Below are 27,662 nucleotides of genomic sequence, written 5' to 3' on the forward strand. Positions count from 1 at the left end.
GTCCCCGAAACACATGGTCCCCAGGCTTCCGTTCTGAGGAGGAGCTGCCCCTATCCCAGGAAACCCTTGCCCAGGACGGCCTCCCTGCAGGGCCTGGTCCAGAGACCGCTGCACTGCTTGCAGGGAGGCCCCTGGCTGGAGCTGGACACCAGGGAAGGACCTGGCACCCTTTGCCTGCGGGCTTCATGCCCACCTCAGTCGCTGCTTTAGCCTTTTCATGTTTGGGGGGACTCCTTCCAGGGGTGAAGCCATCCCCAGCCCCTCCTGCCGAGGCTGACATGCCTCCCCACCCCTCTTGAGCTCCTCAATCCCCAGGAGGCTGGGCCTGGCCTTCCCTGCAGCGGTGGAGAGGTAGAAGTCCAGCTAAATAAAACCCGAATAAGCCCACTTAGTCTGTGGAGGCCCAGCAGAGCGCCAGCAGAGGCTTCTGGGGGCAGGGCCCTCCGCCACCTGCAGCCAGGCCGGGCGTGGGGATGGGCCCTGGACCTTCTGGGCTCACAGCCTCCTCCTCGGGCCTCCAGCTAACCCCTGGGCTCACCCGGAGCCAGCAGCATCCCCAAAGGCCATGTGTGATGGACTGAGAAGAACCTTCTGGAAGCAGGAGCTGGGAGATGAACGTGGCAGAACCATGCAGGGGCCAAGTGTCAGGATCAGAGTCTGTGACTGGGGCAGAGCCTCCACCTCCTCAATGCAGAGAAGAGGGGGCACCACAGACCCAGGGCTCCCCCAGAACTGGCGCTGGGCACAGGTGGGCCGGGCTCGGGAAGCTGTGGGGACCAGGCCCAGGCTGCCGCCGTGCTGGGCGGGACGGCTGGGCTCGGGCAGGAGCCACACTGGGCAGGTCCCCAGTGTCCCGGGGCGCTCTTGCGGAGGAGGGCGGCAGGCCAGGGCCCCTCATCTCCCCCGAGCCCGGACAGTGGGGCTTGGCCTTCCCGGCTGGTGGCTCTGGGACCCCCGCCGGGCAGGGCCACTTCCGTTCAAGGCTTCTGAGCTGCACAAAGAACAGCCCCCCGGGGAGGTCAGGGCTGGAGTCACCTGTCCAGGTGGGACAGGGATGTCGACTTTATTGACAAGACACATATATGTACACGCGTGTTACAGAACACGACACACCCGTAGGGAAGACTGGACGCTCATGACCCAAGGGATTAAAAAAAGCACCATGAGCATCGGGGCCCAGGCCGTGTCCACCAGCAGCCACGGAGAGGCTGGTGCCCGCTCCTGGGGCTCGGTAGCGGGAGCGTGCTGCCAAGGGCACCGGTCGCCCGATGTCCACGCGTAACTTGGCCAGCAAGTTCCTCCTTGTCCTCAGAGTCCCCTGTCCTCCGGGGTCCTTCCTGGCTGCAGAGGCCCCACGAGCCCTCACACGGTGACCTTCTCGATCACACCCTCGCCGACGTGGACGTCGTCCCCCTGGACAGTGACAGCTGCTGACTGGCCACACATGTGCTGGTGGTCCTTCCAGTCCTGCAAGGAAGGATAGACCGAGTTACGGTTCCAGGAGTGGTCGCCCGTCTGAGGCCGCAGTCCTGCACGTGCTGAGAGCCAGCCTTCCTGGGCAGGGGGCGCCCAGCCTCGACCACCCTATTTAAGGCACCCGCTCGGAGGCAGACAGCCTGGACGACCCTAGAAACACGTCCACACTCTGATCTGGCGGCTTCCTCCCTGGGATCAAGCAAACATAATCACACCTGCAGGGAAATACTTGGATCTGACGTTGCTGCCACCATGTTATTTACAATCGCCGAAGGAAGAACACGAAGCGTGTCCACAGAGGGGCTGGGCAACCGTGGCCCCAGGAGGGCGGGGACGACGGCCCACACCTGCCTTCAGGGGAGCAGATGCTGCCCCTGCTCCCAGGCCCTGGGGGCCTGACGAGGTGTGGTTCGTGGAGACGTGGACCCCGAACACACGGGAGCTTAGGGTTCAGTGAGACCCAGGACGCGAGCGAGTGTCACACACGCGGAGGAGCGGAGGCCAGGGCGCCCGCTGCCAGCCACGGCCCAGGCGCGGGCTCTGGCTGCCCGTCTCCGTGCTGCCCTCTGCTTCTGTATGTGCTACAACAAGTGTGCCTTATTTTTACAATAAAAAGGTGAGACTGCAAATCCCTACAGGCGCACCTGGGAGATAGCACAGGTTCATCTCCAGAGTAAAGCGACTGTCACCGCAGAGCCGGCCACACGGGCTCAGCCGCCCCGGCTTGTTGGGCCTATGTTTACGCTGCACTGTGGCCTGTCAGTGTCCATGGACCTGATTCAAAAAGCCCTCTACTCCTAAAAATGCTGACCTTCACCCGACAGCGCACGGAGGCCACAGACCTTTCGTTTGTAAAAGCGCAGTTATCTGAAAAGTGCAAAAAAACAAGGTCTGCCTATGTATCAAACGAATAAATGAAATTTTGTGAAGTATAGTTGATTTACAACGTTAATTTCTGCTGTACAGCAAAGTGATTCAGTTAAACACATATTTTTTCTTTTACATTCTTTTCCATTATGATCTATCACAGGGTATCGAATACAGTCCCTGTGATATACCACAGGACCTTGTTTTTTATCCATCCTAGTTTCCATTGCTAATTCCAAACTCCCAGTCACCCCCCTGCCCCGCCCTCCTCAGCAGCCACAGGTCTGTTCCCTGTGTCTGTGAGTCTGTTTCTGTTTTGTAAATAAGTTCATTTGTATAATTTTTTAGATTCCACATAAGTAATATAATATTTGTCTTTTTCTGTCTGACTTACTTCACTTAGTATGATAATCTCTAGGTTCATCCATGTTGCAGCAAATGGCATTATCCCATTCTTTTTTATGGCTGAGTAATACTCCATTGTGTATATGTACACACCCTCTTTATCCATTCCCCTGCTGATGGACACTTAGGTTGCTTCCATGTCTTGCCTATTGTAGATACTGTTGCTGTGTTTCAAATTAGAATTTTGTCTGGATATATGTCCAGGATTGCTGGATCATACAGTAACTCTAATTTTATTAAATTAAGGAAACATCATACTTTTTTCCATTGTGGCTACACCAATTTACATTCCCACCAACAGTGCAAGAGGGTTCCATTTTCTCCACATCTTCTTCAGCATTTGCTGTTTTCAGACTCAAATAAATTTTTAATTTGAAAATTACCTATGTAAATCTATATAGTATGTAAAACTTAACGCGTGTTGGGCTCAAGTCCACAATGTTTCACACCATACATAAAAATTAACTCAAGATGGGTCATAAATCTAAAAACGAGCCACAGGGAATCCCGATGGTACAGAGGTTGGGGTCTGGCACCCTTGCTGCCGCACCCGGGGTCCAGCCCCGGTCAGGGGACTGAGGTCCAGCAAGCTGCCGTGTGGTGCAGCCCCCAAAAGAATAGTGAATTAAAGAAAATAAACATTCAAAGTCTTACTATTATAAATGTTTTAGGAAAAAATAGATTTCCCTAACCTTGAGTCAGGCAAAATTTCTGAGATACTACACCAACAGCATGATCTCCATTAAAAACATTTTTAATAAACTGGGCTTCTTGGGACTTCCCGGCCATTCAGTGGTTAGGACTCCACACTTCCACTGCAGGGCGCATGGGTTCAATCCCTGGTTGGGGAACTAAGATCCCATAAGCTGCACGGCATGCCAAAAATAAAAAAGAATAAAAAATAGAGAAATTTTAAAAGTTGGGCTTCAAATTTGTATCCAGACTGCACGTAGATGTCTCCACACTTGATAAGGAGAGGAACAATCCCATTTAAAAATGGGCAAAAGATTTGAATAGACACTTCTGCCCAAAGGATATTCAACTACCCAATAAGCACACAAAAAGTTGTTCAACATCATCGGTTATCAGTTCAGTTCAGTCGCTCAGTCGTGTCCGACTCTTTGTGACCCCATGAATCGCAGCACGCCAGGCCTCCCTGTCCATCACCAACTCCCGGAGTTTACCCAAACCCATGTCCATCGAGTTGGTGATGCCATCCAACCATCTCATCCTCTGTCGTCCCCTTCTCCTCCTGCCCCCAATCCTTCCCAGCATTAGGGTCTTTTCCAATGAGTCAACTCTTCACATGAGGTGGCCAAAGTATTGGAGTTTCAGCTTCAACATCAGTTCTTCCAATGAACACCCAGGACTGATCTCCTGTAGGATGGACGGTTGGATCTTCTTGCAGTCCAAGGAACTCTCAAGAGTCTTCTCCAACACCATAGTTCAAAAGCATCAATTCTTTGGCGCTCACCTTTCTTCACAGTCCAACTCTCACATTCATACATGACCACTGGAAAAACCATAGCCTTGACCAGATGGACCTTTGTTGGCAAAGTAATGTCTCCGCTTTTAAATATGCTATCTAGGTTGGTCATAACTTTCCTTCCAAGGAGTAAGCGTCTTTTAATTTCATGGCTGCAATCATCATCTGCAGTGATTTTGGAGCCCAAAAAAATAAAGTCTGACACTGTTTCCACTGTTTCCCCATCTATTTCCCATGAAGTGATGGGACCAGATACCATGATCTTAGTTTTCTGAATGTTGAGCTTTAAGCCAACTTTTTGTCTCTCCTCTTTCACTTTCATCAAGAGGCTCTTTAGTTCTTCTTTGCTTTCTGCCATAAGGGTGGTGTCATCTGCATATCTGAGGTTATTGATATTTCTCCCAGCAATCTTGATTCCAGCTTGTGCTTCCTCCAGCCCAGCGTTTCTCATGATGTACTCTGCATATAAGTTAAATAAGCAGGGTGACAATATACAGCCTTGACATACTCCTTTTCCTATTTGGAACCAGTCTGTTGTTCCATGTCCGGTTCTAACTGTTGCTTCCTGACCTGCATACAGATTTCTCAGGAGGCAGGTCAGGTGGTCTGGTATTCCCATCTCTTTCAGAATTTTCCACAGTTCGTTGTGATCCACACAGTCAACGGCTTTGGCATAGTCAATAAAGCAGAAATAGGTGTTTTTCTGGTACTCTCTTGCTTTTTCGATGATCCAGCGGATGTTGGCAGTTTGATCTCTGGTTCCTCTGCCTTTTCTAAAACCAGCTTGAACATCTGGAAGTTCACGGTTCACGTATTGCTGAAGCATCAGGGAGACACAAACTAAACCCACTGATGTTGCTGCACACCCAGAGGCAGGGCTACAACCAGAGGGCGACAGCGAGCGCTGCGGATGGGGTGAGCTCGCAGTGCCGGCCAAGCTGGGTTTCCTAACAGAGTCACACACAAGTCTGCCATAAAACGCACATGTGAATGTAGCCAAGACAGCACCTGCCCTCCGGCTAGCCCCTCATGAGTGCTCCCCGACACGCACGCAGTGGGAGCCGTCCAGATGACCGTTGCGGAGGGCTGGAGGACAGGCGCGGTCCAGCCACACCGGGCCCTCTACTTGGGCCCCACAGGGGTGGACCCGAAAGCAGGCTGGTCAGGGGAGCCGGACGCAAGAGACCACATGCGGCACGACTCCTGCTACAGCGAGTGTGCAGAGGGGGCAAGCGACAGAGGGAGAGGCTCCTCGTCGCCAGTGCCCGGGGGCATCGGCCTGAGGGGGCTTTTGGGGATGATGATGTTTTCACAACTGCAAACTTACTGTAAATCGTTCAGTTGTGCACTTAAAATTAGTGGATTTTATGGTATGTGAATTCTACCTCTGTCAGTGAAGATATAAAACACACATACACACACCCCCCTCAAACAGGATTTGGAAAAAAAATAAAGTCTGCATGTAAAAGCCAGCACAGCTCATGTCCGGTCCCACTGGTAGAAAGGGAAGCGGCACTCAGCACCTCCAGGTCTCTGGGAGCGCAGAGGGCAGGCCGGAATCTTCGCTGCCAGCACCGCCATTCATCACCAGGACCTGCGGGGCTACCGCGTGTTCATTTTGGATTACACGTGAGAATCAGGGTTTCTGAAGTTCACTGTACATCGATTTTTGTAAATAAAGCCAAAGCCCATGCCTTTATCGGAGAAGGCAATGGCACCCCACTCCAGTACTCTTGCCTGGAAAATCCCATGGATGGAGGAGCCTGGTAGGCTGCATTCCATGGGGTCGCTAAGAGTCGGACACGACTGAGCGACTTAGCAGCAGCAGCAGCCATGCCCTTATCAGGGCAGCATGTTGAAAGAGGACAAATCTAACACAGTCAACGGAAGAAACGGAGTCTCTGTCGACAAGGTCATACCCAGAACGTAAGTGCTCAATTCAGTAAGAGTGAAGCTGCTTTCAGTCATGATGGTATCTGGCTAAAATGATTGCATCAAGAAATAAACCCACGAATCTTCCTGGGATGGTTCAAAGTCAGGGATGCCAGCAGTCAGCTGCCCTCTGGGATCACAAGCTGGCTCCTCCTGGCAGCCCAAGCTCCCCGCAGCGCCCCAAGCACAGCGGGCATGCAGGCGCCCTGTCCTCAGAGCCCAGCCCACTGGTGAGACCAGGGAGAAGCAAACACGTGCGTCTCTTCCCCAAGTGTCCAGCCCGACACACAGGCAGGGCCCGGGAGCAAGCTGGGAGCCAAGGACATGCTTTCCACGCTGTGCTGACCACCTCAGCACCCCATGCAGCCCTGAGATGCGGAGGAGGGAGGACCCACACATCCTGCCCACCTCTCGCTGAAGGGAGTCTAAGGACGGGAGTTGTGGGCACCGCAGATGCTGTGTCCACACACGTGGCTCCAGGTCCCAGGCAGCCCGGGCAACGCACAGGACGACACGTGTCACTGCTGGTCCGCCCACCACGTTACCTTCTCTCATCGAGGGGATTTCCAGGGGAGGCGGCCCCGCAGGCCCCCAGCCCGCTGCTCGGCCTCGCTCTCTGAATAAGGGCCCACAGGAGGCTGCCTGGGGGCCCTGCTAGGGCCCGGGGACATCGAGGGGACGGAGGGGGAGCGGGGCGGGGCGGGGCCTACCTTGCCTGGCAGAATGGGCGGAGCGGGGCGGGGCGGGGCCTACCTTGCCTGGCAGAATGGGTGGGGCGGGGCGGGGCCTACCTTGCCTGGCAGAATGGGCGGGGCGGGGCGGTGCCTACCTTGCCTGGCAGAATGGGCGGGGCGGGGCCTACCTTGCCTGGCAGAATGAGCGGGGCGGGGCCTACCTTGCCTGGCAGAATGGGCGGGGCGGGGCCTACCTTGCCTGGCAGAATGGGCGGGGCGGGGCGGGGCCTACCTTGCCTGGCAGAATGGGCGGGGCGGGGCCTACCTTGCGCTGGCAGAAGGTGGAGCAGTAGTTGACCTTATGGCAGCCGGTGCACTCGCTCAGGGCCTCGCGGCCACAGTTGACACAGGACTGCTGCAAGAGGACAGGGAGTCAGTCGTGGGCACGCGGCCCAGAGACACAGGAGGGGGGCTGGTGACCGGGACCAGACCAACCCCGCGTCTCCTGCCCTCACCGTACAGACTCTGAGCAGGAGGCAGGGGTCTGGATCACATACAGGCCAACCTTGTTCCAAACTGCAGGGATTTCATTTCCACCCAGTATGCAGAAAGCAAAGCTGGGAGGACCAGAATTCTCAGGCGTTCAGGACCAGCCCCTGTGTGGCCAGGCCCTGGAGGCCCCCGGTTGGACCCCCACTGACAGCCTGGGTGCCCCTGTCCTGTACCCCAGGCGCCCCCAGCCCACCAGCTGGGCTCCATGAAACGGGCCTGCTGTGTGCTTCCCCACAAAGCATGACGCTGCTCCTTCTAGAGCGGGGAGGGGCGGTAGGGGGCGGTGCAAGGGGGTAACGGGGGCCGGGCCAGTGTGCGCAGCTGTGACCCACGGTGGCAGGCAGCCAGGACCCCAGCAGGGGCCTGACCCCTGCAGGCCAGGCCCCTGCTCCAGCAGGTGGGGGACTGTGTGGGCAAAAACAGCATGGTGCATCTTGGTTCCTGTTCTGGATTCAGCTTCCTTCTCTGTTCACCACAATGCTGACCAACACTTTCTACCTATAACCCGCCACCCCCCACTCCTTCAGGAAACTCCCGCGTCGGAGGGGTTCCGAGGCAGCAAGCTGGCTCGTCCGGGCCTCTCCTTTCTGGGGTAAAAGAAATAGGCAGCACGAGGCCTGTGGCCACACAGAGACCCCTCGGGGAGGGCAGAGGTCCTGCGGACCCTGGCACCGGGCGTGGAGCAGCCGGCAGCCCCCTGCGAGGTTTGGGGCCCCAAGGACCCTCCTGCCTCTCGTCTTGGGAGCCCTCGCGCTGCACCCCGACCCCCACCAGCACCTGGGCCCACCCTGGTTGCGCTCCCAGCACCAGGGCCGTCCTTGGACAAGAGCAGGTGCTGAGTCAACGCCTCTCACCTGAGGCAAAGGCTGTGTCATGATGAACCTTGGGGGGCAGGCGCTGTTTTTGCGCAGAAAGTATTTCCAACCCTTTGGGCCTTCCCAACGCATACCCTTGGGAAAATTATTTCTTAACCCGAAATAACCAGAAGCTCGGGATCCGACTCAGACACATTAGCACACGTGCAGGTGGAGGTGGACGGCGGAGAGCACCGGGGCAGGGTCTGCACACGCCTGCCAGGACCCACACGGCTCCGCACTGCCGGCCAGCAAGGTCCAGATCTTGGTTCCTAAGACCGTTCATTCTCCATGGCTGATTCCAGGCCTGGGGCTGGAGAGCATCACTGATTCAACGAACAGGAGTGTGAGCAAACTCCCGGAGATAGTGAAGGACAGAGGAGCCTGATGTGCTGCAGTCCATGGGGTTGCAAAGAGTCAGACAGGACTGAATGACTAAACAACACCAGGGCTGGGGCAGGGAGCCCCCAGATTGGGCCTGGGGGGTCTTCTAGTCCTAGAGAGGAGGGAGGAGCTCAGCGGGGCAGGTAAGGCACTGGGGAGACCCTGAGAGAGTTCCAGCCGCCGAAGATGCAACAAGGTGAGCGAGGCCCACAACGTGGGCCCCCCGAGCCCATCCAGACACAAAGGGCCTGGAGACAGTCTGCGGGGAGGGTCCGGAAACACCCCACACCAGCCCCGTCCAGGAGGAGCCCCCACCAGGGGGCTCAGCGAGGAAAAGGGGGGCTGCTGCACTTCACAGCTGGAACTTCCAACCTGGCCCACGTGCCAAGCTGGACCCTGGGGTGAGATAAGGCCTGAGAAGAGAGAAACGCGAGACCTCACCCCACGGCCACAGGAGACACGCCGGCAGCCAGAAGCACCACAGGCACCCGGCTCCCGCCAGTGCCGAGGACAGCTTCTGCTGTGCGCCGCGGCGCCGGCCGGAGCCCTCACCACAGCGGCGATTCTGACCACACCGCCCTCTCAACGGGAAGTCGGATGACCAGGGCAGGCCTGAGAAGGAGCCAGGGACGCGGACACGGGCACAGCACAGGCCCAGCACCCTGCATCCACATGGCTGGCTTCTGTTGGACACAGTGCCCTCAATGGGAAGGGCATCTGGTCTTCTACCCTGTTTAATCTCTGCTGAGCTAATTATATACACACAACACAAATGCCCCATGCTTAAAACTGACTAAACCTCTTTGATAGTTCAGTTGGGCTAAAACTTGATTTTCAAAGAAATTCCACATAAAACATCCAAGAAGGCAGCCCTGGTTCCCTCCCTGGGAGGCAAGCGCCTGGGTCCTCACCTGGAGCCCCTCAGCAGACTCTGTGGCCTCACTCTCTGCTCCCCGCCACACATGACCCGCAGAGCTGAGGAGCACGCTGTGGATGCCACCCAACAAGATCTACAGCAACAGTTCCTCTGGGGCCGCCTCTCTCCATGTGACCTGAGGGGTGGGGGGCCTCTCTCTGTGTGAGCCGTAGGATGGGGGGGCCTCTCTCTGTGTAATCCATGAGGAGGGGCCTCTCTCTGTGCGATCCGAGGTGGGGGGGCGGTCCTCTCTCCATGTGATCTGGGGTGGGGGGGTCTCTCTCCATGTGATCCATGGTGGAGGGGGTCCTCTCTCTGTGCGATCCGGGGCGGGGGGGTTCCTCTCTCCGTGTGATCCGGGGTGGGGGGGTAGTCTCTCCCTGTGTAATCTGGGGCAGTGGGCCTCTCTCCGTGTGATCTGTAGCGAGGGGTCCTCTCTGTGTGATCCGGGGTGGGGGGATTGTCAGCTGTCCAGAAGCCCCTCCATGACAGACCCACGCCCCCTCCACCCCAAGCCTTCTGCCTCCTTGCCACCCAGACCCTGAAGATCACTTCTCACTGTCGCCACCTGCTATAGGGACACGTTTTGGGTGCCTCACTCGCATGAGTCAAGTCATGATCCCTCAGTCCCCAGAAGATCCTGGCAAAGGCTCCCCAAGGAGTATGGTTCCCAAGACCCAGCATCCAGGCATCGTGGTCAGCAGGGGCCATGGCTCAAATACATCAGCAGTTACAAAGGTGAACACACTAGGTGTGGAGGGTGGTCAACCCACATCTGCAGGAAAAGTAACCAGGTCCCCAGAGAAGCCTGGAGCCACCAGCATGCGTGCACACACACAAGGACATCTGCTCCACCCGCCAGGGATGCCAGAACAACGGGCGCCTGGCTTCTCGGCCGTGTGGTCAGCCTCCAGGATGGCCAGGAGAGGACACGCCATGCCAGTGGCTCCCGAGAGAGGGCGGGCCTGCCTGTGAGCCCCGTGGGTGTCAGGGCTCCTGAGAGAGGGCGGGCCTGCCTGTGAGCCCCGTGGGTGTCAGGGCTCCCGAGAGAGGGCGGGCCTGCCTGTGAGCCCCGTGGGTGTCAGGGCTCCCGAGAGAGGGCGGGCCTGCCTGTGAGCCCCGTGGGTGTCAGGGCTCCCGAGAGAGGGCGGGCCTGCCTGTGAGCCCCGTGGGTGTCAGGGCTCCCGTGAGAGGGCGGGCCTGCCTGTGAGCCCTGTGGGTGTCAGGGCTCAGGATGTGGACATGTGATGATGTCCCGGTGGAGGAGGAGGCTCAAGGTTCTCACTAAAGGCTGAGCACCTTCCACCAAACAGGACTGTTAAGTATAAGGGCATTTCATGTCGCATTTCCTTCCTAGAAATACGTGAAATTACAAACAAAATGCACAGCCCAGCCTTTCATGGGTGGGGACCTGAGCAATCCTGCTGTGCCAGATGCTCCTGGCTGACCCGCCGGACACCTACGTCAGGAGGTCTGCACGGCAGAAATTCAGCTTCTGGACCCTTCGTGTGGATGAGCCTCGCTGTGACTGTGGGCTGGTCCTTTCTGAGAAACAAAACCCAGGCAGCTGAGCCAGCACAGGGCCCGGGGAGGAACCACACGACCCGACCAGGTGGAAACCCCGCGCTGCATCCTAACCTACATTTTCTCTTTCAGTCCATCTGTCATCAGATAATTTTCACAGAATTTACTTGTAGTTTTATTCTGTGAAAGAAAGTCCACGAAAATCTATGAAAAATGTAAAACTGAAAGTTAAACCACTTGCTTTTACTTCCCTCCTGGGATGAGGTTCAGGTTTCCAAGCAGTCAGCAGCCCGGGCCGCCTGCCCACGGTCCAGCTGGTCTGACTGCTGGGGTGGGGGGCGCACAGCGGTCTCCCCACACCCGCACTCCCGGCCCCGGACTCTAAGCAAGGACAGGGGTCTCCCCCACACCCCCCAGGCTCAGCAGGCGGATGGCACACACGAGGGTGGACGCTGGGCAGGCAACCACAGCGGCACACAGGCTGGCAGCTCCCTAGAGAGTGAACCTGGAGCCACCACGAAACCCAGCGGCTTGGCTCCCAGCTTCACACCCTAGAGAAGTGACAACACACATCCACACAGAGAGCTGTGCACAAACGTCGGAGCAGGTTCACGGTGGCCAGAAAGCAGAAACACTGGGGGCGTCCACTGACGGCAGAGTGAAAAGGCAGCCCGTGAAGTGGTGACTAGCATTTAGTCGTAAAAAGGAGTGAAATAATGATCCAGGTTACAGTATGGATGCATCGGGAAAATACTCTGCTCAGGGAAAGAAGCCAGACACAGAAGACCACATCCTGTGTGATTCCCGTTTCCAAGAAATGCACAGAACAGGCAAGGCCAGAGACAGGAAGCGGGCGAGTGTAGCTGGGGCCTGGGGTGGGTGGGAACAGGCAGAGTCAGAGAGAGAAAGTGGGAGACTGTAGCCGGGGTCTGGGGTGGGTGGGAACAGGCAGAGTCTGAAAGAGAAAGCGGGTGAGTGTAGCTGGGGTCTGGGGTAGGTGGGAACAGGCAGAGTCAGAGACAGGAAGCAGGCGCGTGTAGCCGGGGTCTGGGGTGGGTGGGAACAGGCAGAGTCAGAGACAGGAAGCAGGCGCGTGTAGCCAGGGTCTGGGGTGGGTGGGAACAGTCCAAGTCAGAGACAGGAAGCGGGTGAGTGTAGTGGGGTCTGGGGTGGGTGGGAACAGGCAGAGTCTGAGACAGGAAGCGGTTGAGTGTAGCCAGGGTCTGGGGTGGGTCGGAACAGGCAGAGTCTGAAAGAGAAAGCGGGTGAGTGTAGCCAGGGTCTGGGGTGGGTGGGAACAGGCAGAGTCTGAGACGGGAAGGGGGAAGAGTGTAGCGGGGTCTGGGGTGGTTGGGAACAGGCCGAGTCAGAGACGGGAAGCGAGAGAGTGTAGCGGGGTCTGGGGTGGGTGGGAACAGGCAGAGTCAGAGACAGGAAGCAGGTGCGTGTAGCCAGGGTCTGGGGTGGGTGGGAACAGGCCGAGTCAGAGACAGGAAGCGAGCGAGTGTAGTGGGATCTGGGGTGGGTGGGAACAGGCCGAGTCAGAGACAGGAAGCGGGAGACCACTGTGGCTCAGGTGCACAGCCTCCCAAGCCAAAGAGAAAAAGGAGCAGCTGTCATTCGGGTCACCAGAGCAGCCTGCAGGCTGACCCTTCTGACGGTCACCACGGAGCCAAGGGGCAACGTTCTGAGGCCTGGAAATCAAGGAGAGCAGGCAGGAATGGAGGGGGCCTGGTGGAGGGGCGGCCCTGGCAGGTGGGGTGGGAACTGGCGGGGCGTGGGGGGAGGATGTTGAACCTGGCGGGCAGGGGAGGGAAGGGTGTGGGCAGAAGGCTGAGGCTAGAGCTGCAGATGGCCGGAAACCAAGGAAAGCAGACCGGCCAGTGCACGGCGGCCACAGGCCCTGGCTGTCCCCAGGGAGCCAGCGGGGGGCTGAGCCAGCGGAAACGGTGGGCGAGACAGCAGAGCCCACGGTGCCCCCACCCCTCCAGGAGGGCCTGCAACCCCCACATGAGAGCAGCAGCAAGGCCACCCCCGTCCTGCCCAGACCAGACCGACAGCCATGCCCAGCAGAGGAAACCGGGGCTGCCCCTCGCACGACAGTTGGGCGGGCAGCCAGCTCAGCTGCTTCTGAGGACCAAGCCCAGCGCTTCCCAGGTGAACGGACGGAACCCAGCAGAGCTCAGAGCTTCCGCCTGGAATCAAGGGGCCTGGAACGGGCAGGAGGAGGGCAGCCCCCGGTGCGAGGGGCAGGGTGAACACGGCAGATCCTGAGACACCAGGTCAGAGTCAGCCGAGACAGCAGACAGGCGACGGCAAAGACGGTCCTGAACCAGGGGAAGAGGCGACCAGGCTAAGGGGCTGCTCGGGACTCATCAGAGGAAAGGAGCCTCCACGAGACGCAGGTGGGTTTTCAGTCCACTGCCTCCTGGCTATGACAGCCCCCCCAGCACCCCCGCCAGATTCTGCAAGCCTCAGCAAACCAAAAACAGTGAGGAATCTGATAAAACCTTCTTTCCTCTTGTCTACAAACAGTAGTACTGAAATGAAGATTTTTCTTTTAGATTTGGTGAGAAAAAAACAACACGGCTCATTTACAAACCACAGTCCGCAGCTACTGTGACCAGGAACACCCCTTGCTGCCCGCTCTCAGCAGGCCCGGCTGCTTGCCAGAGCTCTGGGCACCAGGCCGGAGCCCCACGAGGGCTGCGGGGTCGCTGGGGGCTTAGGGTCCTTGCGCTGCAGGAAGTGCTCTGGGCATGAGGCTTCCTAACCCTGAACATGGGACATGAAGTACCCATGACAGCACCTCTGGGGCGAGACGCAGGCACAGAGCTGGCCTCCTGGAGGGGCAGGTGCCGGACGACGCATAGCCGCCCCGCCTGCTGCCCCGAGAGCACGGCAAGGATGCTGCTCTGTCCCCATGACGCTGCCTCACAGGAGAGGATCCCCGGGGAGGCTGGCCTGATGGGACGTGCGCCGCCTGCGACGGGGGCTCCGGGTGTGTGTGTGAGAACCGAACACTCAGGGTGGACAGTGCCCTTGTCTAGCAGAGAAGCTTCACTTGCGTGTGTGCCCCCGGCACCCCTGCCCGGGAAGGCGCGTGGGCGCTGCAGCCGGGCGCAGACCCACGGCGCGGACGGTACCTCCTTCCGCTCGGCGTCCGCCTGGACTCTGGCCTGGGCTGCGGCGGCCTCCCGGTAGGAGCTGGCCTGCTTGGCCTGTTCAAACAGCGTCTTCAGTTGCTGCGCGGTGCTGAGCAGGGAGTTGACCATCTCCTCCAGGTACAGCCAGCTCCGCTGCTCCGAGACCTCCAGCCCGCTGACCACCGTGGGGGAGACGGCTTTGGTGGGGGTGGAGGGCGGCGCTGCCAGGGCCGGCAGGGACGTCAGCACTAGCCAGAGGGTAGCAAAACAGAGCAAGGAGTCAGCACGTCTCCTGGCTTCAAGGGGCCTCCGTGTTCACGTTGAGGGTGGGAAAGCAGGCTGGGGCACAGCACAGGCCTAGAGTGGACCTAATACGCTGCAGATGCAAAGACGCCCTTGCCCCTCGGCTCCCCCTCCAACCCCTGATGTGGCTACAGCTGCCCGACCACGGACAGCGCACCAACTGCAAGCAGGAGCTAAAGCCTCCTGGTTTCGTTTCTGCTCACACAGAAACCTTCAGGGCCTTCTGTGGGCACGGGGCGCCAGGGCACAGATCAGGGCTGGCGGGGGCAGGTTTCTCTCAGCTGCAGAAGAAATCATGGGGGTGGAAAGGGAACCTGGGGCTACGCCGGCTCTGGACAGGATGCGGAGACTCCCACATGTGGACGCACGAGGCCTGCCCACCTCTGTCCCGAGGGGCCTGGGCAGAGACGCCCCGGGGGAGACACGCACACCCAGGCCTCCTGATGGAGCCTGGATGAAAGCCCTGATGGAGCACCGGCTGAGTCCTCAGTGCAAACGCCCCACCAAGGCCCGCTTCCAACGCCCAGGTGTTACCACCAGACGCGAGCTATACCAGACGCACGGTCAGCGCTCAGGAGCCAGGCCCATACAGCAGCTGCGGCCAGACCTCGGCTGTGAACCCCGCCCCCCGGGAGGGCAGGGCCCCGGAAGGACGGGACCCTGAGATGAGCTTGCAGCCCTCGCTGCGCCAGATGCAAGGGGACGGGCCGTGTGACAGGGTAGACAGAGGGGCAGCAGCTGCTCGGGGGCCCTGAGGGCAAGACTGGGGTCCGCCCCGACACGATCACCCCAGGAACAGGCTGCACCGCCCTGAAGAGAACAGGAAGCCACGAGTCCACACTGGAATCAGTGAGGAGCACGTAGGCAGTCGTGGAGCAGGAGTGCAGTGGCCACATGGGGTGGACACCCCCGAGGCTGGCCGTGGCCCGGTGGGGGCTCTCCCGGGGCTGGGGCCGGGCTTCAGGAGATGTGCTGGGGGAGGCAAGTAGCGACAATCACACACAGACACGCGGGGACGTCCTGTCGAGCTTCCGGCCGGTGAGTCACAAACACGCACTCCCTCATACCTAGAGCCCGCGGGACACGTGTCCTGAGGGACACTGGCCCAGAGCAGCGTCCCGGGCAGAGCCCGCCGGCGGCCAGGCTCTGCAGGGCGCTGGGCGCTAGGTCAGCAGCCCTGCCCCGCCCAGAATCGGGCAGAAGCTTCCGGTTTACAAACACAGGACTGCCTCCCCCGCCCTCCGAGCGGGCTTCCTCCTCACTCACCTATTTTGGGATGAGACGTTGGCAGCGCGGCCTCGGGGAATGGTGCGATCTGGCAGCTGTCCTGATAACCGGGGTAGTGGGGCTCCGGGTGGCCGACCCTGCACGGGGGCTGCACGCCAGCTTCCTGCACTGTGCGGAGAGGGGCGCCACGCCCGTGACCCCGCCGCTGTGCGTCCAACCAGGCAGCCCCCGAGCCCGCAAGTGGAGGAAGTGGGCTGTCGAGATGACAGCGCCGGGGGCGCGGAGGGAGACAGAACGGCATAAGAGCAGGTGGGCTTCCGCTGCTCCCTTTCGCTCCCTATCGTGGCATCAGGGTTTACGGACGCACAGGGGCGCCTCTGCCCGCCGGCTCTCTCCACATTCCACGGGCAGCCTTAGCTTTTCAGGTCCTGGTCCTGCCACCACCGGCCAAGCCCCCAGACCCCACCCCCTCCTTCAGGGTCTCCATGGCTCCTGCCAGTGGAAGGGGGAGCCTCTTGGGGCCAAGGCACCAGGGCTGAGACAACTTGCCTGTGGCTCCCGCGAAGACGTCACCCTGGGCTGGACTCTCTGAGATAACAGCCGTGGCCTCCACGGTGGACGCCCGGTCAAAGGTCAGTGCGCCCGAGGTAGTGATCTGTCCTGAGGGGGTCACGGTGACTGCAAGAGCAGGACGGCGGTCACTGCACCCAGCCGGAAACCCAGCGATGGGGTGAGGGCGGGATGGGGTGGCATGGGGTGTGCAGCAGCGCCCCGGGGCCCACTAGCCCACCTCCGAAGGGGCCCCGCCCGGCGCCAGTGAGGGCAAGGCCCAGCCCCCCCAGACGCAGCTCCCGCTGTTGGATCCTAAACACACACACGGGTGTACCCTCTCTAAGGAAAACATTCTCATCGAAGTTGAAGCCACGTGTCTCAGCATCTCGGAGCTCCGTGTCCTCCTGGCCGACCAGCCCCCAAGGACCCACTGGGTTGTGGACGGTCTCTGAGGACCTGTCAGCCCCCAGACCTTCCCTCCCTTTGGGTCTTCCCCCCACACACCATCTCAAGGTTTCAGGAGCAGGGGCTCCTCCCTCAACTCCCACCAGCCTCGCCTGCCCGCCTGGGGCGTACGCAGCCTCTGAGGGTGGGGGGCTGCCCAAGACCCAGACCCCCAGTCTCGGCATGAAGCCAGTGCGGAGGAGAGGCCGGGACCCAGGAGGCCAAGGAGCCTCTGGGAGCAGGAGCTGTGCCATTTTGGACCAAAGCCCTTGCCACGCGCGTCAGCAGGACGCACTGAGACCACACGTGCTGGCAGCGCTTCCCGGACACTCACAGGTGGTGGCAGCGGTGGCGGGGAGCAGGGTGATGTTCTTGGGCGCATCCTTCTTGACGGGCGTGGCCGGCAGCTCGCTCTCCTTCTTGCGCCTCTTGTAGGGCACGAAGAGCCTAACGGGGCCGCTCTAGGGTGTGGGGGGACCGAGTGAGATGTGAAAGCGTCACCCCAGACTCTGTCCCGACGGATGTCCTGCCCAGGGACGCGCCCAGGCAGGGACATGCCAAGTTCTTGGCTCCCTTCAGCCCCCAGCACCTCAAAGTAACAGGAGAGGTGCCTTCAGGGAGAACGAGTGAGTAACAGCACTTCAAACAGGACAGCATCATCCACACCAGATTTTTAGGAATTCCCAGAAGACAGAAAACAAATGGGGGAAAAGGGAGAGAAGCCCACGAGGGCAGGGGGTGCCCCACAGACCCAGACACGCAGGAGCAGAGGCCCTCGGTGGAGCAGGAAGGCAGGACAAGGGGAAGGTCAGGGGAGCCTGCCGGCTCGTGCCCGAGACCCCGCGGGCTCACTGGCCCTTCCTGCTGCCCTTTCGCATGTGCTGTGGACCCAAGCGCGGACTTTCTTCTCAACCCCAGGATCTCTGCTGGGCTCCTCCCTTTTGTGATTTTCTCCACGTGATGAGACATTGTCGTCACACCTTCTGGGCTGAACTGTGAGGTCCCAACCATCAGTGTGGCTGCATTAGCAGTAAGGAGGGTGGGGCCCTAAGCTGGTGGGATTAGTGTCCCTGTAGGAGGAGACACCAGAAACAGCCCCTAACTGCCACATGAGTGAGAGCCTGCAAGCCAAGAGGAGCCCCTGCCAGGAGCAAACCAGCACCGTGACCTGGGCTGCCGGCCCACAGCTGTGAGAAAGCCCACGTGTGCTGCAGCTGCCCCGGGCGTGGTGCCCAGCCATGGTACCCAGGCCATGGTGCCTGCCCGGGCCCCACAAACTGAGACCGAGACCCCTGCTGCAAACGCTTCCACCCTGGAGACACAGAGCCTGCCCGGAAGCCTCGGCAGCTGCTGCTACAATGGGAAGGGGGAGCGTCCACTGCCTGCTGCTTTTCTTCGGGGGCTCACACATCCCTGTTCCTTCACACGGCTCGTGATTTCTGTTGAAGCTGGACATTTTGGGGGCTGTGCTGAGCCGCTGTGCAGACGGCTGCTCCCCTCCAGGGCTTCCCGGCTGCAGTCCTGGACAAGGTGTCCCCCGAGGCCCCTCCAGCCAGCAGCAGTCAAGCTGCCGCACCAGCTGCTGGCTCCGCTGTTTACAGCCGACTGCTCTACCCTCTGCAAACTGCTCAGCTGTGGGATCCAGTCACGTGGGGCTCTGTAGTGGGGGCTTTGGGGACATACCTAGAGAAAATGTCCCAGGGCAGTCGTTTAGCCAGCATCCGCCCCACATACCATCCTGGAGCAGAGCCTGGGCAGCACTCACAGCCACCAGCCTAACTCCGTGGTCCTATCGCTGCCTCCACCACCGGGACCTCCACTGCGCGGGGTATGGGCGAGCGGGGCCACGGGGAGGGAGCAGGCTCACACACCAGACTCACAAGATTCTCCCGGATAAAGTTTTGCTGTACACCCCCAGGACAGCTTTCAGAGATCTTAAGCAGGTTTTTTCCATTGTTTCGCCAATGAGGGTTATGTCTCTGGGGGTTGAATGGGCCCCCCTCCGCAAAACCACACACTCTCGTCCAAGGACACTGCTCAGCAAGCCTGGGGGTCCTGGGGGTCCTGGGGGTCCTGGGCTGTGATCCCTCCAGTCTGAGTCTTCATCCTCAGAGCCATGCTGCAATCCCATTTCCTCTGCCTTTCCATACAAACCTTAGAATCCTTAAAATCCTGCCAGGACTGTGAAGGGAGCTGTGTCAAACCTGTAGACCTATCTGGGGAGAAGAACACCCTCCCCACACACAGGCTCCCATCCCACAGGTCCATATCGTCCCTGAGTTCTCTCCTGGCAGCTTCCAGCTTTCAGCACCCATGTTCCGCCCCGCAGGTGACACCTCAGGGTCTTGGCATTTGCAGACACCACACACAACCCTGCTGTGTGTTCCACGCTTCCTGATGGGGCAAACCTCCTGCTCTGTTCCTGTGACCCCTGCAAGATCTCCAAGAACATCACCTACTGGTCCCCCCAAGCAAACTTTTAAGGATTTTATTCTCACACCAATATCCTGCTGGGTAATTCTTTGGCCACCTGATGCCAGGAGCCAACTTACTGGAGAAGACCCTGATGCTGGGAAAGACTGAGGACAGGAGGAGAAGGGGCTGACAGAGAATGAGATGGTTGGATGGCATCGCCGACTCACTGGACACGAGTTTGAGGAAACTCTGGGAAATAGTACAGCACAGGGAAGCCTGGTGTGCTGCAGCCCACGGGGTCACAAAGAGGCGAAAAAGACTTAGTGACTGAACAACAACATTCTATTAGAATCACGTGTGATCTATATACAAACTAGACAGTTTCAGAATATTTGGTTTTCCTGGTCAAGAACATCTCTCCAATTATGCTTTCTTCCACAGCTGCTAACAGTTAACCAGATGAGTAATCAAACTTTAAAAGGACGACTTCCCTGGTGGAACAGTGAGTAAGAATCTGCCTGCCAATTCAGGGGACACGGGTTCGATCCCTCCTCTGGGAGATGCCACAAGCAACCCAGCCCGTGCGCCACGACCGCGGAGCTCGTGCACTGCTGAAGCCTGCACGCCCCAGAGCCCGTCCTCCACAGCGAGACGCCTACACGCTGCGGGTAGCGTAGCCCCCACCCACTGCAGCCGGACAAAGCCCGCACAGCAATGAAGACCCACTGCAACCAAAAGTAAATAAGTGTTTCAAAAGTACTAAAAAAAAACCTGTAAAATTTTTTAAAGAGGAAACTTCATTAAGCAGGTTTTTAGTTAATTTTGAGACATTTAAAAATAATTCTCAATAATAAGAAAGATTGAAACAAAGCTGGTAGTTCACACATTACAAATTGGTATCACACTGAAAGTCACTCAGCAACGTAAGTTAAAACTGATGAAAATACCCATTTCTTTAAACAGTTAAGAATTCAGAGGAACAAAATACTTCAAAAGACATTAAGTGTTCTCTATACAAATCAGTTCAGCGTAGTATTTTTTAAGAAATAATGGTAAAAATGCAAAACATAAAATAGCACATTGTCATTACCATTAGAAAACACGGGGGTCAAGACGGTGCCATCACAGAGGTTTATTTTATCTAAGAAAGTTTCCCTTCAGGTTCTCTGCGCAGTCTGAGGGCCCGCTTGGGGCCTCAGCCATCAGAGCAACATTCGAAGAATAGAGTTTGAGGGGAAGCTACAGGGGAAGCAGCTGAGAGGAGCTGAAGGGCTGGGGGCACTCACCAGGGTCATGTCGTCACAGCAGGCGGCACAGGTGCAGGAGGCTGCGTGAGGGTTCAGGATCCCATCCTGGGGTTGAAAGACACGGGACACGGGAGAGGGTCAGAGACACCGCAACACGGGAGAGGGTCTGACAGACACCGCGACATGGGAGAGGGTCAGAGACACCGCGACACGGGAGAGGGTCAGAGACACCGCGACACGGGACAGGGTCAGAGACACCGCGACACGGGAGAGGGTCAGAGAGACACCGCGACACGGGAGAGGGTCTGAGAGACACCGCGACACGGGACAGAGTAAGAGACACCGCTACACGGGACAGAGTCAGAGACACCGCGACACGGGACAGGGTCAGAGACACCGCGACACGGGAGAGGGTCAGAGACACCGCGACACGGGACAGGGTCAGAGACACCGCGACACGGGACAGGGTCAGAGAGACACCGCGACACGGGACAGGGTCAGAGACACCGCGACACGGGACAGGGTCAGAGACACCGCGACACGGGAGAGGGTCAGAGAGACACCGCGACACGGGAGAGGGTCAGAGACACCGCGACACGGGAGAGGGTCAGAGACACCGCGACACGGGAGAGGGTCAGAGACACCGCGACAAGGGAGAGGGTCTGAGAGACATCGCGACACGGGACAGGGTCAGAGACACCGCGACACGGGACAGGGTCAGAGACACCGCGACACGGGAGAGGGTCAGAGACACCGCGACACGGGACAGGGTCAGAGACACCGCGACACGGGACAGGGTCAGAGAGACACCGCGACACGGGACAGGGTCAGAGACACCGCGACACGGGAGAGGGTCTGAGAGACACCGCGACACGGGATAGGGTCAGAGACACCGTGACACGGGAGAGAGTCAGAGACACCGCGACACGGGAGAGGGTCAGAGAGACACCGCGACACGGGAGAGGGTCAGAGACACCGCGACACGGGACAGGGTCAGAGACACCGCGACACGGGAGAGGGTAAGAGACACCGCGACACGAGAGAGGGTCTGACAGACACCGCGACACGGGAGAGGGTCTGACAGACACCGCGACACGGGACAGGGTCAGAGAGACACCGCGACACGGGACAGGGTCAGAGACACCGCGACACGGGACAGGGTCAGAGACACCGCGACACGGGACAGGGTCAGAGACACCGCGACACGGGACAGGGTCAGAGACACCGCGACACGGGACAGGGTCAGAGACACCGTGACACGGGAGAGGGTCTGAGAGACATCGTGACACGGGAGAGGGTCAGAGACACCGTGACACGGGACAGGGTCAGAGACACCGCGACACGGGACAGGGTCAGAGACACCACAATACATGAGAGGGTGGCCCTCAAGTGAGACGACAGGCCCAGGCTCCAATCAGCTCCACCTTGACCCCCGTGAGGATGGAACCCATCGTTTCCAGAACCTCTCTGCACACGCCATCCACCTCTCCCATCCAGGGAGTATGGGCATGACGCCTCTGCCAACCCCAAGAGCTAAACTGCAAACGGGAGTAGGGGCCCTCTCCCCTTGGATAAGCTCAGGGAGAGAGACAGTTGATGTCTTTCAAAAAGTCACGAGCAGATTTACCCAGGCTTACTGGGTCTCTCCCCCACACACACGTTATTAAACTTCCGTTTGATTTTCTCCTGTTAATAAATAAACTCACGTGCACTCAAATGGAATCTATGTTGCCTCATCCATTCCTCATCCTTGCACAAAGTACCGTGCAAATGTCCTCAACATCCCATTTGAAACATCAGAAACAGAAAGGTTAAGTAACTTGCCCCAGGTCACAGAGCAAGTGAGTGGAGGACTCAAATCCCGTCTGTCTGAATCCGGCCTGCGGGCCTTGAGAGCCCTGTAGCTGACACCCTGGGAGGCGGGAGGTGGGGAGGCAAGCGCTGGGGTACCTGGATGAGGCACTGCAGTGGCCGCCCCGCATAGCGGATGCTCCTCTTCCAGTCTTTGCTGCTGGCCCTTCCTGCCATGGCTTCAAACTCGGTGGGGCTGTACCAGTTCTCCCCCTGCTTGATACAGCGACCCCGGCCTCCTGAAAGGACAGGCCGCCCGCTGTGGTTCCTGCTCATGCCAGGCCAGCTGCCCCTTGGCACCCCACTGTGAACCCACACTCGTAGGCGTTGCATCTGACCACCTGCCCAACTGTCCACCTGATGCACTGGGCACCATGAGCTCGACCACCTCCCTTGTGGAGCTGATGACCTCTGCCCACTTGCAGAGCTTCCTGCCGGCCGGTCACCAAGTGGACCCAAGACCTCAGGAAACATGGTCCAGCCCTACCTCCCCCTTAAAGAGCCCATTTGCTTAACTAGTCTATGCCATTACAGCCTTCCTTGACCCCAGCTTATGTGGAGGCTGCAGAAAGAAGGCACCCTCAAAGGAGAAGCAGTGGTCTGAGCCCAACCCACCTGGGTCCACCCCTCACCCACCTAGGCCTACCCGGCTCAGGCCCGCCCCCCGCCCACCTGGGCCCACCCACCCCCTCCTGGGCCCGCCCCCCGCCCACCTGGGCCCACCCACCCCCTCCTGGGCCCGCCCCCCGCCCACCTGAGCCGAGCCTGCTCTTGTATAGGGTCCCGCTGATGTTGCGGCAGCGCACGGGCAGCTCGCTGTCGTACACCGACGGGTCCCAGTTGTACTTGGTGCCACCCTTCTCTTGACCGGGAGCCAGAGGAGTCGGAGGAGACTGAGGGCCTTGAGCAAAGAAAGCACCGTGAGCTTGAGAGGCCCTGAGCACTCCCTGGACCATAGGAAAGCACAGGGAACAGCTCAGCTCTCACAGATGCTCCTCAGCCCAGCACCCCGCCCCCCACAACTCTGGGCAATGCTCACTGCCTGGAACATTTTCCACTTAAACAGCATTCGATATTTGAGTTCCCCACAAAACATAGAAGCTCACCCAGGAGTAGACCCCACCAGCCCGGGGCGCTTGGCCCCGAGGCCCAGGGTGGGCAAGTGGGCAGTACCTGGGGTGAGCGGGGCTGCGGGCGCCTTCAGCCCGGCGGTCTCCACGATGCTGCCGTCCGTGTGCACGACGATCAGCGTGGCCTTCTCGGGGTTCAGGCTGTCCCCAATCTGCAGGGCCGTCCTGCCCGACTGCAGGACACAACACCCACGGTCTCAGGGACAGCCGCGGCGCTCTGCACCAGGCTGTGGTCCCCCAGACAGGTGCCAGCTGACACCGCCCCCGGGGAGGCCCCTCTAGACACCTAGCCAAGACCAACCAGGGGTGAGATCTGCGTGGCCCCGAGCAAATGCTCACGTGGCTTGTCCAAGTTAAGGAATAAACACGCTTCTGGCACAGGAAAGGCCCTGCCTTCTGCCCGGGAAGCTCTCACGAGGTCACAGGTCTCAAGGGACAGTTTCCAAGAGGCCAGCTCCATTGGTACAGGAGCTAAGATCTGGTTGGTATGGGACCTCTTCTCATGCCCAAGTCCCACCCAGAGATGGGGCCTCCCAAGCCACACTGCCCACACGCCTCCCCCCGGGCCTGTATGCTGCTGTGACCTCGACTGCCTCCCCCGGGCCAGTGAGATGCCCCATGCTGCCCGTGCGGGAGCTGAGCCCACCCCGACTGCCCCCAGGCACACCTCACGACCTCGCCCAGACAGTCCCGGAGTGGACTAGGGAGCCAGGCGCACCCCGCACACCAAGGTCTGGGACGCGCTGCTGCTATCACACTGAGAGGGAAACACCGAGGCAAAGACCTTTGCTCCTCTCTGAAAACGTTGCCTTCACACCAGAGGTGAGAAGCTGTCCACGGGGTTGAGGGCCCCCACCCATGGGCACATGCACACACCAGCCTGCTCTCACAGACCTGCGGGGCCACTGCCTCAGTGAGGGCATCAGCCCTGCTGAGTGTGAATCGCTGGACTCCTGTGACTCTGGAGCAGAAAAGCAGAACGTTTTGTGCTGGCTCGAGAGCCACAAAGGGTTTTTCTAATGAGGCAGGTGGGACGCGCAAACACTTGAGCCGCCCTCTCCCTGTCGGCGTCCAGGAAGGTCACACCAGATTCTGGGCCTTCCTGTCCTCAGAGCCCATGGACTCGGGGCGCCCTAACTCCCCAACCCTCTGGTTCCAGCCCCTCCTAGAAAACGAAGACCAGTGTGCCTGCTGTTGGGTCGGACACCGGCCAGAGGCACGAAGCTGCTCGGTCTCCTGACACCAGAGGATGTAAACCCACATTCTTAAACCTGCGTCCCCGAGGCCTTCACCATCCTGCCGCCCTTACACTCAGGAGTGAGCTTCCTGTCCGTCACTGTCCCAGTGACAGCTCTGCTTTCAGGGGGACAGAGTCCCAGGTGTGCCCCCCCTTCCTCCCTGGGCAGTCGGTGGAGGACAGGCTCAGGGTCCCTGGGGAACGGACCATCCTCCTCAGGGCCGGAATTGGTTCCCAGTGTCTTACCAGCACGTGGCCTGAGAGCGAGGCGGCATTCGCCACAGACGTGGTAAAGACGTTGTCCGCCGAGGCACCCACGTTGGCTACTGTCACAGTGGTCACCTCTGCAATACAGGAGCCTGACTCAGCGCCTGGCCAGAGCCAGAGGTCACCAGGGGACGGGGTGGTGGGCAGTTGCCATGGCAGGTCCCTGAACTACCAAGGGAGGCCTAACCCTGGGCATGAAATGCCCGACCAACGTTTCCAGACCACAGTCTGATCGACCTGGTCCTTCCAAGGACAAGAGGCTACCTCTCCAGCCCCGCAGAGCCTGCCACGCACAGTGAAGACCCACTGAGCCGGTCACAGCTCTGCCAAACTGCCCTGGCCTCCCGCTCCCTCCTAGGAAAAAGAAAACCCAACCAAACACCCAGAAGGAGTTCTCAGATCCCAGAGTCCCCTCCCTTGTTGCGGGGACCCTCCCAGACACCCCATGGGTCAGCATGGTTCTGGCTGAGGTCCAGCCCTCCCTCCCCCTCCATCACCTCTTCTTCCTGAAACCCATCAGACCTGCCGGTGCCCCTCGCCCCCCAACATGGAGCCTGGCCCCTCCCAGCAGCCTGTGCACCCCACCTCCCTGCACCCCCCCCACAGCCCACACCTGACAGGCTGCCCTGACAGCCCTCTCCTGATGCTCGCCCCACTCCAGGGGTGGCACTGTGTTCCAGAACGTCCCGAGCCTAGGTGGGTCCGTGTCTGGGGGAGGTGCTCAGATCGACAGAGGGCCCCACACAATCTGGCGACCTGCGCACGGAGCTGCTCTGAAAATCCCTGTCCCCCGTGTGTCTTCTCCACCGTCTCCCGGGGAGCCTGGGGCTGAGGGGCCTGAGCCCATGCTCAAGGCTACAGACCTGGCCAGCAGCCCAGAGGAGGCAGCCTCAGCCCAGCACGGTGTCCTATTGAGCTACCGACCAGGAAGTCACCTGACCTCAGTAACTCACAACAAACAAGTTTTAACACTCTCAAAAAACACAACTATAAAACTGTGCAAGAGAAAAAAAACACCTGACATGGGGGCTTCCCAGGTGGCTCAGTGGTAAAGAATCCACCTGCCAATGCAGGAGACATAGGTTCAATCCCTTGTCTGGGAAGACCCCACATGCGGCATGGCAAGTAAGCCCAAGCACCACAACTACTGAGCCTGTGCTCTAGAGCCCAGGAGGCGCAACTACTGAAGCCTACACACCCTAGACCCGAGCTCCGCAATGAGAGAGGCCACTGCAGTGCGAAACCCGTGCACCACGACAGACAGCGGCCTCCACTCACCACAACTAGCGGCGGCAAAGCAGCAGAAGGCCCGCGCAGCGATAATGACCCAGCAACGCCAAAGATAAAAAATTAAAAAAAAAAACCCTGATGTCAGTACATTTCTCTGATGTTAGGACAAACAGCATCATATTTCTTTTCCGCCTTCAGAAAGATGTGTGCAGAAATAACATAAATCTAAAGAAAAACCTAACTATTCAAGATCTCAATGTTAAACCAGTTTAGCAATGAAAATGGAACCCTTTAAGGGCCACAAATCCTTCTTCCCACGCTTCTGCGAGAATCCCAAAAGACCACAGCACAGGCAGACCAGAGGCAAGGCGGGCAGCAGGGGAGCTGGCCCCACCCAGCACCTCCAGCCCGGATAAATGCAGGAGAACCTGGATGCGGAGGCCGCTGTCCAGTTCTGAAACCCACGAAGTTCCTTCTAGAAGAGCCTCCTCAGGACACTCCCCAAGGGTTCCAGCGCCTGGCTCTGTGGGCCAACCCGGAGCCTCACGTGGGAGGGAACGTCACTTGGGAAGGTCTCTACATCCTTCGGGATGGTGTCCCGGGGAGCCACAACCTCTACAGGGCGCTTTGGGGCGTGGCTCGGGAACCTTGAGAATGAGCATGTTCTGTTCATCAAGAACAAAAACGTGGAAGGGAAGACCCATCCAGGAAACGGGGTGGGGGGGCGGGGCCATGGGGACGGGCCAGAGCGGGGACTGAGGAGCAGGGTCCTGGCCTCCAGAGCCACTGCCCCCAACGCCTGCGGGCCCTCCCTGGCTGAGCGCGCCTCACTCCCCAGGGCTCCAGTCCCATCTGGACCCGGCCAGCAGGATTCTAGGTGACCAGACACGCCCACCCCCGCGCTCCTCCAAGACAGGACCTGGCTCTGAACCCCGTGTCACAGCAACCAGGACAGAAGGAGGGGAGAAAGGGCAGGGCAAGAGGCAGGTGCTGAGAAGGTTCCGGAAGGAACGCAATCCTGAAAGGAGGGAAAGGCGTTCAGGGAGCAAGTGTGCGGCAGGACAGGGCCGGGGCGCTCCCCGGGGCAGGTGTGCAGGGACCACAGGGCACACGACGTGGGCGCGGGTGTGCTGGGCGGAGGCAGGGCAGGTGTGCGCGGGGGACGAGAGCGCGGGGCGGGCGCGTGGCAGGTGCGGGCAGGTGGGCGCGAACCGCGGGCGGCCGGCACTTGCCTGCGAAGGCGGCGGCCGCGGCGGCCTCGTCGGGGCCCGGCAGGGCCTCGGCGCCCATGTCCATGTGCCCGGGCTCGGCGGCCATCACCGCCACGGCCGTCACCCGCCGCGTCTCGCGCTCCGACTCCGAGTCCCCGTCCTCCTCCGAGTCCTCGTCCCTGCTGAGCACCGGCTCCTCCGCCTCGCCTCCCGCCGCGGCCGCGGCCGCCGCCGCCACAGCGGCCGCGGCCGCCACAGCCGCCGCCTCGGCCAGGCCCAGCTGCTTGGCGGCCGAGTCCGAGTCCTCCATCCGGACTCCGCCGAGCCCGCCC

General features: G+C 59.5%; 1 protein-coding gene and 2 long non-coding RNA genes across 24 annotated transcripts; 2 read left to right on the forward strand and 1 right to left on the reverse strand.

Annotated features, from left to right (window-relative positions):
- Window positions 1-1,026: 1,026 nt before the first annotated feature.
- On the reverse strand, window positions 1,027-27,662 carry DEAF1 (DEAF1 transcription factor). Of its 22 annotated transcripts, none has more exons than XM_081536192.1 (13): window positions 27,352-27,662; window positions 24,869-24,966; window positions 23,429-23,558; window positions 22,979-23,156; window positions 22,594-22,620; window positions 22,355-22,451; window positions 20,444-20,509; window positions 17,077-17,203; window positions 16,296-16,424; window positions 15,786-15,914; window positions 14,217-14,464; window positions 7,166-7,255; window positions 1,027-1,467 (listed from the first exon to the last, which is right to left on the reverse strand). In XM_081536192.1, the coding sequence occupies exons 1-13, from the start codon at window positions 27,638-27,640 to the stop codon at window positions 1,363-1,365; spliced, it is 1,713 nt and encodes a 570-aa protein (XP_081392318.1). In that variant the 5' UTR covers window positions 27,641-27,662; the 3' UTR covers window positions 1,027-1,362. The 22 variants fall into 22 exon arrangements, 15 of the variants coding, with proteins under 15 accessions (XP_081392318.1, XP_081392317.1, XP_081392316.1 ...); XR_014067341.1 differs by lacking the exons at window positions 1,027-1,467; window positions 22,594-22,620 and adding exons at window positions 3,487-5,051; window positions 6,575-6,782 and having other exon boundaries at window positions 7,166-7,252; window positions 22,355-22,494; window positions 23,010-23,156; XR_014067340.1 differs by lacking the exons at window positions 1,027-1,467; window positions 22,594-22,620 and adding exons at window positions 3,487-5,026; window positions 6,575-6,782 and having other exon boundaries at window positions 22,355-22,494; window positions 23,010-23,156.
- LOC145524250 (uncharacterized) lies at window positions 12,306-14,506 on the forward strand. The gene is made up of 3 exons (XR_014067350.1): window positions 12,306-12,335; window positions 13,062-13,475; window positions 13,635-14,506. It is a non-coding gene; the product is annotated as an uncharacterized LOC145524250 (long non-coding RNA).
- On the forward strand, window positions 17,067-22,121 carry LOC145524249 (uncharacterized). Its single transcript, XR_014067349.1, has 2 exons — window positions 17,067-20,624; window positions 20,763-22,121. It is a non-coding gene; the product is annotated as an uncharacterized LOC145524249 (long non-coding RNA).

The sequence above is a fragment of the Giraffa tippelskirchi genome, chromosome 10 (assembly GCF_054371585.1).
Source record: "Giraffa tippelskirchi isolate mGirTip1 chromosome 10, T2T-mGirTip1v1.2.pri, whole genome shotgun sequence".
Lineage (NCBI taxonomy): Eukaryota > Metazoa > Chordata > Mammalia > Artiodactyla > Giraffidae > Giraffa > Giraffa tippelskirchi.